At 42.7% G+C, this 13,881-nt stretch overlaps 1 protein-coding gene across 1 annotated transcript in view; it reads right to left on the bottom strand.

The window, feature by feature from the left end:
• Positions 1-2,624: 2,624 nt before the first annotated feature.
• Positions 2,625-13,881, bottom strand: part of necab3 (N-terminal EF-hand calcium binding protein 3) — an 80,879-nt gene continuing 69,622 nt past the window's right edge. The window contains exons 10-13 of the mRNA XM_046339379.1: positions 6,592-6,704; positions 5,713-5,790; positions 5,058-5,149; positions 2,625-3,690 (exon numbers count right to left, since the gene is read on the bottom strand). Of these exons, the coding sequence (XP_046195335.1) occupies positions 3,662-3,690; positions 5,058-5,149; positions 5,713-5,790; positions 6,592-6,704 (312 nt within the window). The 3' untranslated portion in view covers positions 2,625-3,661. The remainder of the gene's footprint in view (positions 3,691-5,057; positions 5,150-5,712; positions 5,791-6,591; positions 6,705-13,881) is intronic.

The raw sequence follows: 13,881 nt of genomic DNA, 5'->3' as shown, positions 1-13,881 counted from the left end.
TCCGCCCCTCTGTCCAGAGCTTCCGCCCCTCTGTCCAGAGCTTCCGCCCCTCTGTCCAGAGCTTCCGCCCCTCTGCCCAGAGCTTCCGCCCCTCTGCCCAGAGCTTCCGCCCCTCTGTCCAGAGCTTCCGCCCCTCTGTCCCGAGCTTCCGCCCCTCTGTCCCGAGCTTCCGCCCCTCTGTCCCGAGCTTCCGCCCCTCTGTCCCGAGCTTCCGCCCCTCTGTCCCGAGCTGCCCCTCAGTCCAGTGGGGTCATTTAGAGGGGTCCCTGTGGTTAGGAGGCCACGGAAGCAGACAATAAGGCGGACTAAGACAATGGTAAAGTGGGGTCCGCGTCCCGCGCCAGAGCCGCCACAGCGGACAGACGCCCACCCAGACCCTCCCCTATAGGTTAAGGTTTTGCGGCCGGAGTACGCACCTTTGGGGGGGGGGGGGGGGGGGTACTGTCACGTTCTGACCTTTAGTTCCTTTGATTTGTATTTATTTTAGTATGGTCAGGGCGTGAGTTGGGTGGGCAGTCTGTTTGTTTTTCTATGTTTTGGGTTATTTCTGTTTCGGCCTAGTATGGTTCTTAGAGGCAGGTGTCATTAGTTGTCTCTGATTGAGAATCATACTTAGGTTGCCTGGGATTCACTGTGTGTTTGTGGGTGATTGTTCCTGTCTCTGTGTTTTGCACCAGATAGGGCTGTTTTTGGTTTTCCACGTTTATTGTTTTGTAGTGTTCGTGTTTCTTTTTTTATTAAACATGAATCAATATAACCACGCTGCGTTTTGGTCCGCCTCTATTTCACCACAGGAATACCGTTACACATACACATGATCCCAGCAAAGGTATGCACACAATGAGCCTAATCCTAAAAAGATGAAAAAACATTTTCGAAAGAGTTTGTTTTTTAATCCAGGACTAGGCTTAATCTGTGTCCGGAAAACACGTCCCTCGTAGTTTCGTATCTCTACGGGACGGATGGAGTAAAAAGCACCTCGTCATATCGTATCTCTATGGGACAGATGGAGTAAAAAGCACCTCGTCATATCGTATCTCTACGGGACGGATGGAGTAAAAAGCACCTCGTAGTTTCGTATCTCTACGGGACGGATGGAATAAAAAGCACCTCGTCATATCATATCTCTACAGGACGGATGGAGTAAAAAGCACCTCGTAGTATCGTATCTCTATGGGACAGATGGAGTAAAAAGCACCTCGTCATATCGTATCTCTATGGGACAGATGGAGTAAAAAGCACCTCGTCATATCGTATCTCTACGGGACGGATGGAGTAAAAAAGCACCTCGTCATATCGTATCTCTACGGGATGGATGGAGTAAAAAGCACCTCGTCATATCGTATCTCTACAGGACGGATGGAGTAAAAAAGCACCTCGTCATATCGTATCTCTACGGGACGGATGGAGTAAAAAGCACCTCGTCATATCGTATCTCTATGGGACAGATGGAGTAAAAAGCACCTCGTCATATCGTATCTCTACGGGACGGATGGAGTAAAAAGCACCTCGTCATATCGTTTCTCTACAGGACGGATGGAGTAAAAAGCACCTCGTAGTATCGTATCTCTATGGGACAGATGGAGTAAAAAGCACCTCGTCATATCGTATCTCTATGGGACAGATGGAGTAAAAAGCACCTCGTCATATCGTATCTCTACGGGACGGATGGAGTAAAAAAGCACCTCGTCATATCGTATCTCTACGGGATGGATGGAGTAAAAAGCACCTCGTCATATCGTATCTCTACAGGACGGATGGAGTAAAAAAGCACCTCGTCATATCGTATCTCTACGGGACGGATGGAGTAAAAAGCACCTCGTCATATCGTATCTCTATGGGACAGATGGAGTAAAAAGCACCTCGTCATATCGTATCTCTACGGGACGGATGGAGTAAAAAGCACCTCGTCATATCGTATCTCTATGGGATGGATGGAGTAAAAAGCACCTCGTCATATCGTATCTCTATGGGATGGATGGAGTAAAAAGCACCTCGTCATATCGTATCTCTATGGGATGGATGGAGTAAAAAGCACATAGAATGGAGAATCTCTATTGAACATGCTTCATCTTCTTAATCTGTGTCCGGGAAACCGGTCCTACAGGTTTGAGCTCAATCGATCTCCTCAAGCCTCTCTCCATATACCATATATTGGACTCAACCACACCGCCTCTCAGCATCAAGCACTTGACGATGATTGCAACACTAATTTCACTGTCAAGTAGAGACAGGGGGGTTTGTTGAGCTCTTTCCCAGCCATCTTCATTTCTATGCAAAGGGAGTTGCTTCTTTCGCTGTCTTGTCACCCATGTCTGAGAAACCATTATTCATGGGGCTAAGATGAATCGTTTTTTTTTAGTCGAGAAGTCTACAAAATAAGAAGTGCTTTGCTCGACGCAAGCCAAAACCTCATGAAATTAAATTGATAAATGTGTTATCTTTTGCAGATATAGTGGACTTAAAATACTTTGTAGTGAATAGGTTTGAAGTAATAACATTTAATTGACAGTACACAGTAAGAAAAAAAGCGTTTTATGCCCATGCCCATGGGAGAACTCTTTGAAGAACTCTTTTGTGTTCTTACCTGTACACTTATACATTCTAAACAGAGTCGAGTACGCTGACTGGCCATTAACTTTTATTAAAGTGAATATGTTGAATTTCTACATGGAAAAGATACTTCATTAACAACAAAAGCACAATGACAACACATCCATCTGCACATGGCTGATTCTCTTAAATAAAGTCAACTATGGAAAAATAATTGGAAAAGTACCATCCTATGATAGCTATGTCTTGAGAAGGTGACACACAAAGAAATCTCATTGCAAAGTATCCTCCTTTATAGGCTTAATAGATACATACTTTCTTTAAAACAGGTAAATTATCTGGGACAAACTCCTTTAAAGACAAGCAACGTAACTCAAACCACTAGTAAACCTAACAATAGAAGGATCCCATTGCAAGGGGTCACTTATATAACAATAAGACAGCAGCAGGGTGCAACTACCCCCCCCCCCCCCCCCCCAACTAGAGTAGGAACCATTCAGCATTTGAAACACATCACATATTGGTTCCTATCTAAGGAAATAAGTTATCTGTAGGTTACGCATTGAGAATGCAAAGCAACTCATTTCTGAGGCTCGGTCAAACGCTGGTCTGCATGCATTTTAAACAGCGAGCTCCAGTCTTTCTCTTCAAATTCTACTTAAGTGTAAGCAAGTTATAGCAAGTAGTCATCAAAAAGCATGTAGTGTATCACATTGCAGTAACTGTATGATGAGTCTCTATTGCTGTCAAGAATGAAAATGCTAAACTGGAATCGTTTGATTCAAGCCACGTGATCGATTCTAGCATGGATTCGGAGTGAGAGCTTCAAAAGCGTCGCCATTGGCTTTTACAATGCAAAGAATCGCTTTCATGTCTATACATTTGGCTGCTTTTCCTCACCCCCTTTTTGTTGTTGAGAAACAGCGCATTATGGTAATGACCAGTATTAGTTAACGGTACATAACAAATGTGTTGCAGAACGATGCTGTAGTAACTCAGTGTTCTGTGTGCGCACAGAAACACTTGGATGCCTTTTGAATCTCTTGTCTTGGGGGTTGTGTTGTGTGTTTGGGGGCGAGCAGGAGATATGGTGTTCTGTGGTCTGTTGCTAGTTGTTAGTCATGATCCACCAGGATGCTAGGGGGAAAAGAGAGGAGTTCTACTTGAGCTGGGGATAAATGGGTAAATAACATGTCATTTCTAGCAAATCTGGGTTAAAAATACTTTTGCTGGGCTTGATTGAGCTTGCCTGGCACAATGTAGTAAACAATAGAATATTTGCAAATCCCTGGCTCTCTAGGCGGGCTAAAGCAAATGCTAAAAGTATTTGAAGGATTTGAAATGGTATTTGAACCCAGGTCTGCTTTCTGATACGTATCCATAGAAGGTAAGTAGTGTTCCCTTTTGGATGGCTTAAACTGCTATCTCAAAATCATCATTTTGTATTTTTTTAAGCCAATGCAAATCGCTCAAAGACCAGTGTGAAATTATGCATTTGCCTCAATGCAACATTTTACATTTGAAATGTGTATGTATTTTTTTTTTGGGGGGGGGGGGTGAGCAATAATGTTCAAAGCATACATTTTCAAGAAAACACAAGTGACACTGTACTAACATTGAGTGGCTGCTGCCAACATACTGACTCAACTCTAGCCACTTAAAAAAAAAATCTGTTATTTTACCAGGTAACTTGACTGAGAACACGTTCTCATTTGCAGCAACGACCTGGGGAATAGTTACAGGGGAGAGGAGGGGGATGAATGAGCCAATTGTAAACTGGGGATTATTAGGTGACCGTGAGTCGCTCTGGATAAGAGCGTCTGCTAAATGACTTAAATGTAAATGATTTGAGGGCCAGATTGGGAATTTAGCCAGGACACCAGGGTTAACACCCCTAATCTTACAATAAGTGCCATGGGATCTTTAATGACCACAGAGAGTCAGGACACCCATTTAACATCCCATCTGAAAGATCGCACCCTACACAGGGCAGTGTCCCCAAACACTGCCATGGGGCATTGGGACATTTTTTTAGACCAGAGGAAAGAGTGCCTCCTACTGGCCCTCCAACACCCCTTCCAGCAGCATCTGGTCTCCCATCAAGGAACTGACCAGGACCAAGCCTGCTTAGCTTCAGAAGCAAGCCAGCAGTGGTATGCAGGGTGGTATGCTGCTGGCTTAATAATGGAAAAATTAAAAATGTATCACTAGCCACTTTAAACAATGACACTTTATATAATTTAAGTTTACATACCCTACATTACTCATCTCATATGTATATACTGTACTCTATACCATCTACTGCGTCTTGCCTATGCTGTTCAGCCATCACTCATTCATATATTTTTATGTACATATTGGTATTAATTCCTAGATATTACTGCATGGTCGGAACTAGAAGCACAAGCATTTTGCTACACTCACATTAACATCTGCTAACCATGTGTATGTGACATAAAATTTGATTTGATTATAGGAAGGTATAGATTGTAACACACACACACCTGGGAGCAGCATGGTAGACACAAGCTTGGGATCCTCCAGCATATCAATGACACAGCGCTGGAAAGTCTTACTGGCATCGGACTGCAGGTAGCTAGGGAGGACAAGAACACAGCAACAATCAATAGACTTGTGACATGACAGTAAGACATAATCACCATTATTATTCATGTCCAATAGGAGAATGGCTTGGTTAGTAAACCACATTACACAATACAACTAATATGTTTGGACTGATATTCCTAGTCTCTTTGCACTAAATATATGCACATGTATTTATGAGAATTAGAATGTAATCATACTGAATGTTAAGATGTTGAAGAAATATGACTGTCAGTCTGATCTAGACTGTACATATTGGTGTGTTTAAATCAACCCTGAGAAACAGGTTGGTGTGTTTAAATCAACCCTGAGAAACAGGTTGGTGTGTTTAAATCAACCCTGAGAAACAGGTTGCGTGTTTAAATCAACCCTGAGAAACAGGTTGCGTGTGTTTAAATCAACCCTGAGAAACAGGTTGCGTGTGTTTAAATCAACCCTGAGAAACAGGTTGAGTGTGTATCATGATATTAGAGATGGGCCATCTGCTCATCATCAGAGGAGGAAAGAAATGAGCAGCTTTCCAGCGTTACACACACACACACACTACAGACCCACCTCATCCAGGAGATACGATCCTGCCAAAACTCATATATTATGAAGCACGACTTCCCTGGGAGCTTCTGGATAGACACACTGACAGAGAGAGAGAGCGGGAGGGAGGAGAGAGAGACAGAAAGAGACCGAGAGTGTTGAAATTAGCATCTGGTAGAGTGAGTCAATCAGGCCAAAGCAATAAGATCTCATTTGAATTAAATGAGCACAAATCCATCATGATGCATAACTGTGTCTGTTTATTTTTAAATGAACAGGAAAATTGATCAATTAATATTTACTTTGAAAAAAGTACATTTAACTAATTCTTAGGAATCCCATAGTTGGGAAGCAAATAGAACAATCTCATTGATGACACATTTTCTATCATCTAGGAATAGGCTTTTCCTGCCAATGTGATCTGACCAGGAAGAACCAGGAATAACTGGGCTCCCGAGTGGCACAGGAGTCTAAGGCACTGCATCTCAGTGCAAGAGGCGTCACTACAGTCCCTGGTTCGATTCTGGGCTGTATCACATCCGGCCGTGATTGGGAGTCCCATAGGGTGGCACACAATTGGCCCAGCATCTCCGGGGGAGGCCGTCATTGTAAATAAGAATTTGTTCTTAACTGACTTGCCTAAACTGACTTGCCTAAATCATAAGGTGAATGCACCAATTTGTAAGTCACTCTGGATAAGAGCGTCTGCTAAATGACTTAAATGTAAATGTAGATAAATAAAGGATACTTTAAAAAAAAAAAAAACTCTGGGCCTTTGTTTCATTTTTACAGGCCAGGTCAGGTGACTTGGCGGCGAGTCATGTGCCCTGCACTGCCCTGTGCCAAGCCACTGTGCTTTGGGATCAAAGCCAGGTAACTCTCTATCACTTTGATTTCACTTACTGCAAGTTGTCGCTGTGGTTGGATGTGGCGTCCGCGTAGCTCTTGAGTACCCTCTGGAACTTATCAAGGTCCTCCTCCGTTGCCAACATCTGCCTCTGCACCAGCAGGATGTTCTGTTGGCACGGACGCCACAAGGAAATACATCATTTACATACATTTGGTAAACACTCTTATTAAATCAAATGTTATTTGTCACATGCGCCAAATACAAACAGGTTTAGACCTACCGTGGAATGCTTACTTACAAGGCCTTAACCAACAAGACAGTTCAAGAAATATATATTTTTTTAATAAAAAAGGAACACGATAAAATAATAATGAGGCAATATAGAGGGGGGTACTTGCACCGAGTCAATGTGGGGGTACAGGTTAGTCGAGGTCATTTGTAAAGGGGTAAAGTGACTATGTATAGATAATAAACACCGAGTAGCAGCAGTGTAAAACATTTGATTAATTGTTCAGCAGTATTACGGCTTGGGGGTATAAACTGTTAAGCCTTTTGGACCCAGACTTGCCGCTCCGGAGCCGCTTGCCGTGTGGTTTTTAGAGAGAACGGTCTATGACTAGGGTTGCTGGAATCTTTGACCATTTTTGGGCCTTCCTCTGACACTGCCTAGTATGTAGGACCTGGATGGCAGAAAGCTTGGCCACAGTGATGCACTACCCTCTGTAGCGCCTTACGGTCGGTTGCCGAGCAGTTGCCATACCAGGCGGTGATGCAACCAGTCAGGATGCTCTCGATGGTGCAACTGTAGAAATTTTTGAGGATCTGGGGACCCATGCCAAATCTTTTCAGTCTCCTGAAGGGGAAAAGGCATTGTCGTGCCCTCTTCACGACTGTCTTGGTGTGTTTTGACCATGATAGTTTGTTGGTGATGTGGACACCAAGGAACTTGAAACTCTCGACCAACTCCATCGATGTTAATGGGGGCCTGTTCGGCCCTCCTTTTCCTGTAGTCCACGATCATCAGCTATTAGTTAGAAATGGCTCTAGAAACCACCTTAAGTTTCCTTCAAACTGCACACAGAGACATAACAATGGTATCCATGAGTTCATCTGACTCTGGGTATGTAGTAAATAGGGCTTGGTTAGTTGTCTCTGGGTATGTAGTAAATAGGGCTAGGTTAGTTGTCTCTGGGTATGTAGTAAATAGGGCTTGGTTAGTTGTCTCTGGGTATGTAGTAAATAGGGCTTGGTTAGTTGTCTCTGGGTATGTAGTAAATAGGGCTAGGTTAGTTGTCTCTGGGTATGTAGTAAAAAGGGCTTGGTTAGTTGTCTCTGGGTATGTAGTAAATAGGGCTAGGTTAGTTGTCTCTGGGTATGTAGTAAAAAGGGCTTGGTTAGTTGTCTCTGGGTATGTAGTAAAAAGGGCTTGGTTAGTTGTCTCTGGGTATGTAGTAAATAGGGCTTGGTTAGTTGTCTCTGGGTATGTAGTAAAAAGGGCTAGGTTAGTTGTCTCTGGGTATGTAGTAAATAGGGCTAGGTTAGTTGTCTCTGGGTATGTAGTAAATAGGGCTAGGTTAGTTGTCTCTGGGTATGTAGTAAATAGGGCTAGGTTAGTTGTCTCTGGGTATGTAGTAAATAGGGCTAGGTTAGTTGTCTCTGGGTATGTAGTAAATAGGGCTAGGTTAGTTGTCTCTGGGTATGTAGTAAATAGGGCTAGGTTAGTTGTCTCTGGGTATGTAGTAAAAAGGGCTTGGTTAGTTGTCTCTGGGTATGTAGTAAAAAGGGCTTGGTTAGTTGTCTCTGGGTATGTAGTAAATAGGGCTTGGTTAGTTGTCTCTGGGTATGTAGTAAAAAGGGCTAGGTTAGTTGTCTCTGGGTATGTAGTAAATAGGGCTAGGTTAGTTGTCTCTGGGTATGTAGTAAATAGGGCTAGGTTAGTTGTCTCTGGGTATGTAGTAAATAGGGCTAGGTTAGTTGTCTCTGGGTATGTAGTAAATAGGGCTAGGTTAGTTGTCTCTGGGTATGTAGTAAATAGGGCTAGGTTAGTTGTCTCTGGGTATGTAGTAAATAGGGCTAGGTTAGTTGTCTCTGGGTATGTAGTAAATAGGGCTAGGTTAGTTGTCTCTGGGTATGTAGTAAAAAGGGCTTGGTTAGTTGTCTCTGGGTATGTAGTAAATAGGGCTTGGTTAGTTGTCTCTGGGTATGTAGTAAAAAGGGCTAGGTTAGTTGTCTCTGGGTATGTAGTAAATAGGGCTAGGTTAGTTGTCTCTGGGTAAGTAGTAAAAAGGGCTTGGTTAGTTGTCTCTGGGTATGTAGTAAATAGGGCTAGGTTAGTTGTCTCTGGGTATGTAGTAAAAAGGGCTAGGTTAGTTGTCTCTGGGTATGTAGTAAAAAGGGCTTGGTTAGTTGTCTCTGGGTATGTAGTAAATAGGGCTTGGTTAGTTGTCTCTGGGTATGTAGTAAATAGGGCTAGGTTAGTTGTCTCTGGGTATGTAGTAAATAGGGCTAGGTTAGTTGTCTCTGGGTATGTAGTAAAAAGGGCTTGGTTAGTTGTCTCTGGGTATGTAGTAAATAGGGCTAGGTTAGTTGTATGTAGTTAGGTTAGTTGTCTCTGGGTATGTAGTAAAAGGGCTAGGTTAGTTGTCTCTGGGTATGTAGTAAAAAGGGCTTGGTTAGTTGTCTCTGGGTATGTAGTAAATAGGGCTTGGTTAGTTGTCTCTGGGTATGTAGTAAATAGGGCTAGGTTAGTTGTCTCTGGGTATGTAGTAAAAGGGCTTGGTTAGTTGTCTCTGGGTATGTAGTAAATAGGGCTTGGTTAGTTGTCTCTGGGTATGTAGTAAATAGGGCTAGGTTAGTTGTCTCTGGGTAAGTAGTAAAAAGGGCTTGGTTAGTTGTCTCTGGGTATGTAGTAAATAGGGCTTGGTTAGTTGTCTCTGGGTATGTAGTAAATAGGGCTAGGTTAGTTGTCTCTGGGTAAGTAGTAAATAGGGCTTGGTTAGTTGTCTCTGGGTATGTAGTAAATAGGGCTAGGTTAGTTGTCTCTGGGTAAGTAGTAAATAGGGCTAGGTTAGTTGTCTCTGGGTATGTAGTAAATAGGGCTTGGTTAGTTGTCTCTGGGTATGTAGTAAATAGGGCTTGGTTAGTTGTCTCTGGGTATGTAGTAAATAGGGCTTGGTTAGTTGTCTCTGGGTATGTAGTAAATAGGGCTCGGTTAGTTGTCTCTGGGTATGTAGTAAAAGGGCTTGGTTAGTTGTCTCTGGGTAAGTAGTAAAAAGGGCTAGGTTAGTTGTCTCTGGGTATGTAGTAAATAGGGCTTGGTTAGTTGTCTCTGGGTATGTAGTAAATAGGGCTAGGTTAGTTGTCTCTGGGTAAGTAGTAAATAGGGCTAGGTTAGTTGTCTCTGGGTATGTAGTAAATAGGGCTTGGTTAGTTGTCTCTGGGTATGTAGTAAATAGGGCTTGGTTAGTTGTCTCTGGGTATGTAGTAAATAGGGCTTGGTTAGTTGTCTCTGGGTATGTAGTAAATAGGGCTAGGTTAGTTGTCTCTGGGTATGTAGTAAATAGGGCTTGGTTAGTTGTCTCTGGGTATGTAGTAAATAGGGCTAGGTTAGTTGTCTCTGGGTATGTAGTAAATAGGGCTAGGTTAGTTGTCTCTGGGTATGTAGTAAATAGGGCTTGGTTAGTTGTCTCTGGGTATGTAGTAAATAGGGCTAGGTTAGTTGTCTCTGGGTATGTAGTAAAAAGGGCTAGGTTAGTTGTCTCTGGGTATGTAGTAAAAAGGGCTAGGTTAGTTGTCTCTGGGTATGTAGTAAATAGGGCTAGGTTAGTTGTCTCTGGGTATGTAGTAAATAGGGCTAGGTTAGTTGTCTCTGGGTATGTAGTAAATAGGGCTAGGTTAGTTGTCTCTGGGTATGTAGTAAATAGGGCTAGGTTAGTTGTCTCTGGGTATGTAGTAAAAAGGGCTTGGTTAGTTGTCTCTGGGTATGTAGTAAATAGGGCTTGGTTAGTTGTCTCTGGGTATGTAGTAAAAGGGCTAGGTTAGTTGTCTCTGGGTATGTAGTAAATAGGGCTAGGTTAGTTGTCTCTGGGTATGTAGTAAATAGGGCTAGGTTAGTTGTCTCTGGGTATGTAGTAAATAGGGCTAGGTTAGTTGTCTCTGGGTATGTAGTAAATAGGGCTAGGTTAGTTGTCTCTGGGTATGTAGTAAATAGGGCTAGGTTAGTTGTCTCTGGGTATGTAGTAAATAGGGCTAGGTTAGTTGTCTCTGGGTATGTAGTAAATAGGGCTAGGTTAGTTGTCTCTGGGTATGTAGTAAATAGGGCTTGGTTAGTTGTCTCTGGGTATGTAGTAAATAGGGCTTGGTTAGTTGTCTCTGGGTATGTAGTAAAAAGGGCTAGGTTAGTTGTCTCTGGGTATGTAGTAAATAGGGCTAGGTTAGTTGTCTCTGGGTAAGTAGTAAAAAGGGCTTGGTTAGTTGTCTCTGGGTATGTAGTAAATAGGGCTAGGTTAGTTGTCTCTGGGTATGTAGTAAAAAGGGCTAGGTTAGTTGTCTCTGGGTATGTAGTAAAAGGGCTTGGTTAGTTGTCTCTGGGTATGTAGTAAATAGGGCTTGGTTAGTTGTCTCTGGGTATGTAGTAAATAGGGCTAGGTTAGTTGTCTCTGGGTATGTAGTAAATAGGGCTAGGTTAGTTGTCTCTGGGTATGTAGTAAAAGGGCTTGGTTAGTTGTCTCTGGGTATGTAGTAAATAGGGCTAGGTTAGTTGTCTCTGGGTATGTAGTAAATAGGGCTAGGTTAGTTGTCTCTGGGTATGTAGTAAATAGGGCTTGGTTAGTTGTCTCTGGGTATGTAGTAAATAGGGCTAGGTTAGTTGTCTCTGGGTATGTAGTAAATAGGGCTAGGTTAGTTGTCTCTGGGTATGTAGTAAATAGGGCTAGGTTAGTTGTCTCTGGGTATGTAGTAAATAGGGCTTGGTTAGTTGTCTCTGGGTATGTAGTAAATAGGGCTAGGGTAGTTGTCTCTGGGTATGTAGTAAATAGGGCTTGGTTAGTTGTCTCTGGGTATGTAGTAAATAGGGCTTGGTTAGTTGTCTCTGGGTATGTAGTAAATAGGGCTAGGTTAGTTGTCTCTGGGTATGTAGTAAATAGGGCTTGGTTAGTTGTCTCTGGGTATGTAGTAAATAGGGCTAGGTTAGTTGTCTCTGGGTATGTAGTAAATAGGGCTAGGTTAGTTGTCTCTGGGTATGTAGTAAATAGGGCTTGGTTAGTTGTCTCTGGGTATGTAGTAAATAGGGCTAGGTTAGTTGTCTCTGGGTATGTAGTAAATAGGGCTAGGTTAGTTGTCTCTGGGTATGTAGTAAATAGGGCTAGGTTAGTTGTCTCTGGGTATGTAGTAAAAAGGGCTAGGTTAGTTGTCTCTGGGTATGTAGTAAATAGGGCTAGGTTAGTTGTCTCTGGGTATGTAGTAAATAGGGCTAGGTTAGTTGTCTCTGGGTATGTAGTAAATAGGGCTAGGTTAGTTGTCTCTGGGTATGTAGTAAATAGGGCTAGGTTAGTTGTCTCTGGGTATGTAGTAAATAGGGCTAGGTTAGTTGTCTCTGGGTATGTAGTAAATAGGGCTAGGTTAGTTGTCTCTGGGTATGTAGTAAATAGGGCTAGGTTAGTTGTCTCTGGGTATGTAGTAAATAGGGCTAGGTTAGTTGTCTCTGGGTATGTAGTAAATAGGGCTAGGTTAGTTGTCTCTGGGTATGTAGTAAATAGGGCTAGGTTAGTTGTCTCTGGGTATGTAGTAAATAGGGCTAGGTTAGTTGTCTCTGGGTATGTAGTAAATAGGGCTAGGTTAGTTGTCTCTGGGTATGTAGTAAATAGGGCTAGGTTAGTTGTCTCTGGGTATGTAGTAAAAGGGCTAGGTTAGTTGTCTCTGGGTATGTAGTAAATAGGGCTAGGTTAGTTGTCTCTGGGTATGTAGTAAATAGGGCTAGGTTAGTTGTCTCTGGGTATGTAGTAAATAGGGCTAGGTTAGTTGTCTCTGGGTATGTAGTAAAAGGGCTAGGTTAGTTGTCTCTGGGTATGTAGTAAATAGGGCTAGGTTAGTTGTCTCTGGGTATGTAGTAAATAGGGCTAGGTTAGTTGTCTCTGGGTATGTAGTAAATAGGGCTAGGTTAGTTGTCTCTGGGTATGTAGTAAATAGGGCTAGGTTAGTTGTCTCTGGGTATGTAGTAAATAGGGCTAGGTTAGTTGTCTCTGGGTATGTAGTAAATAGGGCTAGGTTAGTTGTCTCTGGGTATGTAGTAAAAGGGCTTGGTTAGTTGTCTCTGGGTATGTAGTAAATAGGGCTAGGTTAGTTGTCTCTGGGTATGTAGTAAATAGGGCTAGGTTAGTTGTCTCTGGGTATGTAGTAAAAGGGCTAGGTTAGTTGTCTCTGGGTATGTAGTAAATAGGGCTAGGTTAGTTGTCTCTGGGTATGTAGTAAAAGGGCTAGGTTAGTTGTCTCTGGGTATGTAGTAAATAGGGCTAGGTTAGTTGTCTCTGGGTATGTAGTAAATAGGGCTAGGTTAGTTGTCTCTGGGTATGTAGTAAATAGGGCTAGGTTAGTTGTCTCTGGGTATGTAGTAAATAGGGCTAGGTTAGTTGTCTCTGGGTATGTAGTAAATAGGGCTAGGTTAGTTGTCTCTGGGTATGTAGTAAAAAGGGCTTGGTTAGTTGTCTCTGGGTATGTAGTAAATAGGGCTAGGTTAGTTGTCTCTGGGTATGTAGTAAATAGGGCTAGGTTAGTTGTCTCTGGGTATGTAGTAAATAGGGCTAGGTTAGTTGTCTCTGGGTATGTAGTAAATAGGGCTAGGTTAGTTGTCTCTGGGTATGTAGTAAATAGGGCTAGGTTAGTTGTCTCTGGGTATGTAGTAAATAGGGCTAGGTTAGTTGTCTCTGGGTATGTAGTAAATAGGGCTAGGTTAGTTGTCTCTGGGTATGTAGTAAATAGGGCTAGGTTAGTTGTCTCTGGGTATGTAGTAAATAGGGCTAGGTTAGTTGTCTCTGGGTATGTAGTAAATAGGGCTAGGTTAGTTGTCTCTGGGTATGTAGTAAATAGGGCTAGGTTAGTTGTCTCTGGGTATGTAGTAAATAGGGCTAGGTTAGTTGTCTCTGGGTATGTAGTAAATAGGGCTAGGTTAGTTGTCTCTGGGTATGTAGTAAATAGGGCTAGGTTAGTTGTCTCTGGGTATGTAGTAAATAGGGCTAGGTTAGTTGTCTCTGGGTATGTAGTAAATAGGGCTAGGTTAGTTGTCTCTGGGTATGTAGTAAATAGGGCTAGGTTAGTTGTCTCTGGGTATGTAGTAAATAGGGCTAGGT

The sequence above is a fragment of the Oncorhynchus gorbuscha genome, linkage group LG03 (assembly GCF_021184085.1).
Source record: "Oncorhynchus gorbuscha isolate QuinsamMale2020 ecotype Even-year linkage group LG03, OgorEven_v1.0, whole genome shotgun sequence".
Lineage (NCBI taxonomy): Eukaryota > Metazoa > Chordata > Actinopteri > Salmoniformes > Salmonidae > Oncorhynchus > Oncorhynchus gorbuscha.
This window is presented reverse-complemented; position numbering and strand designations above follow the sequence as displayed.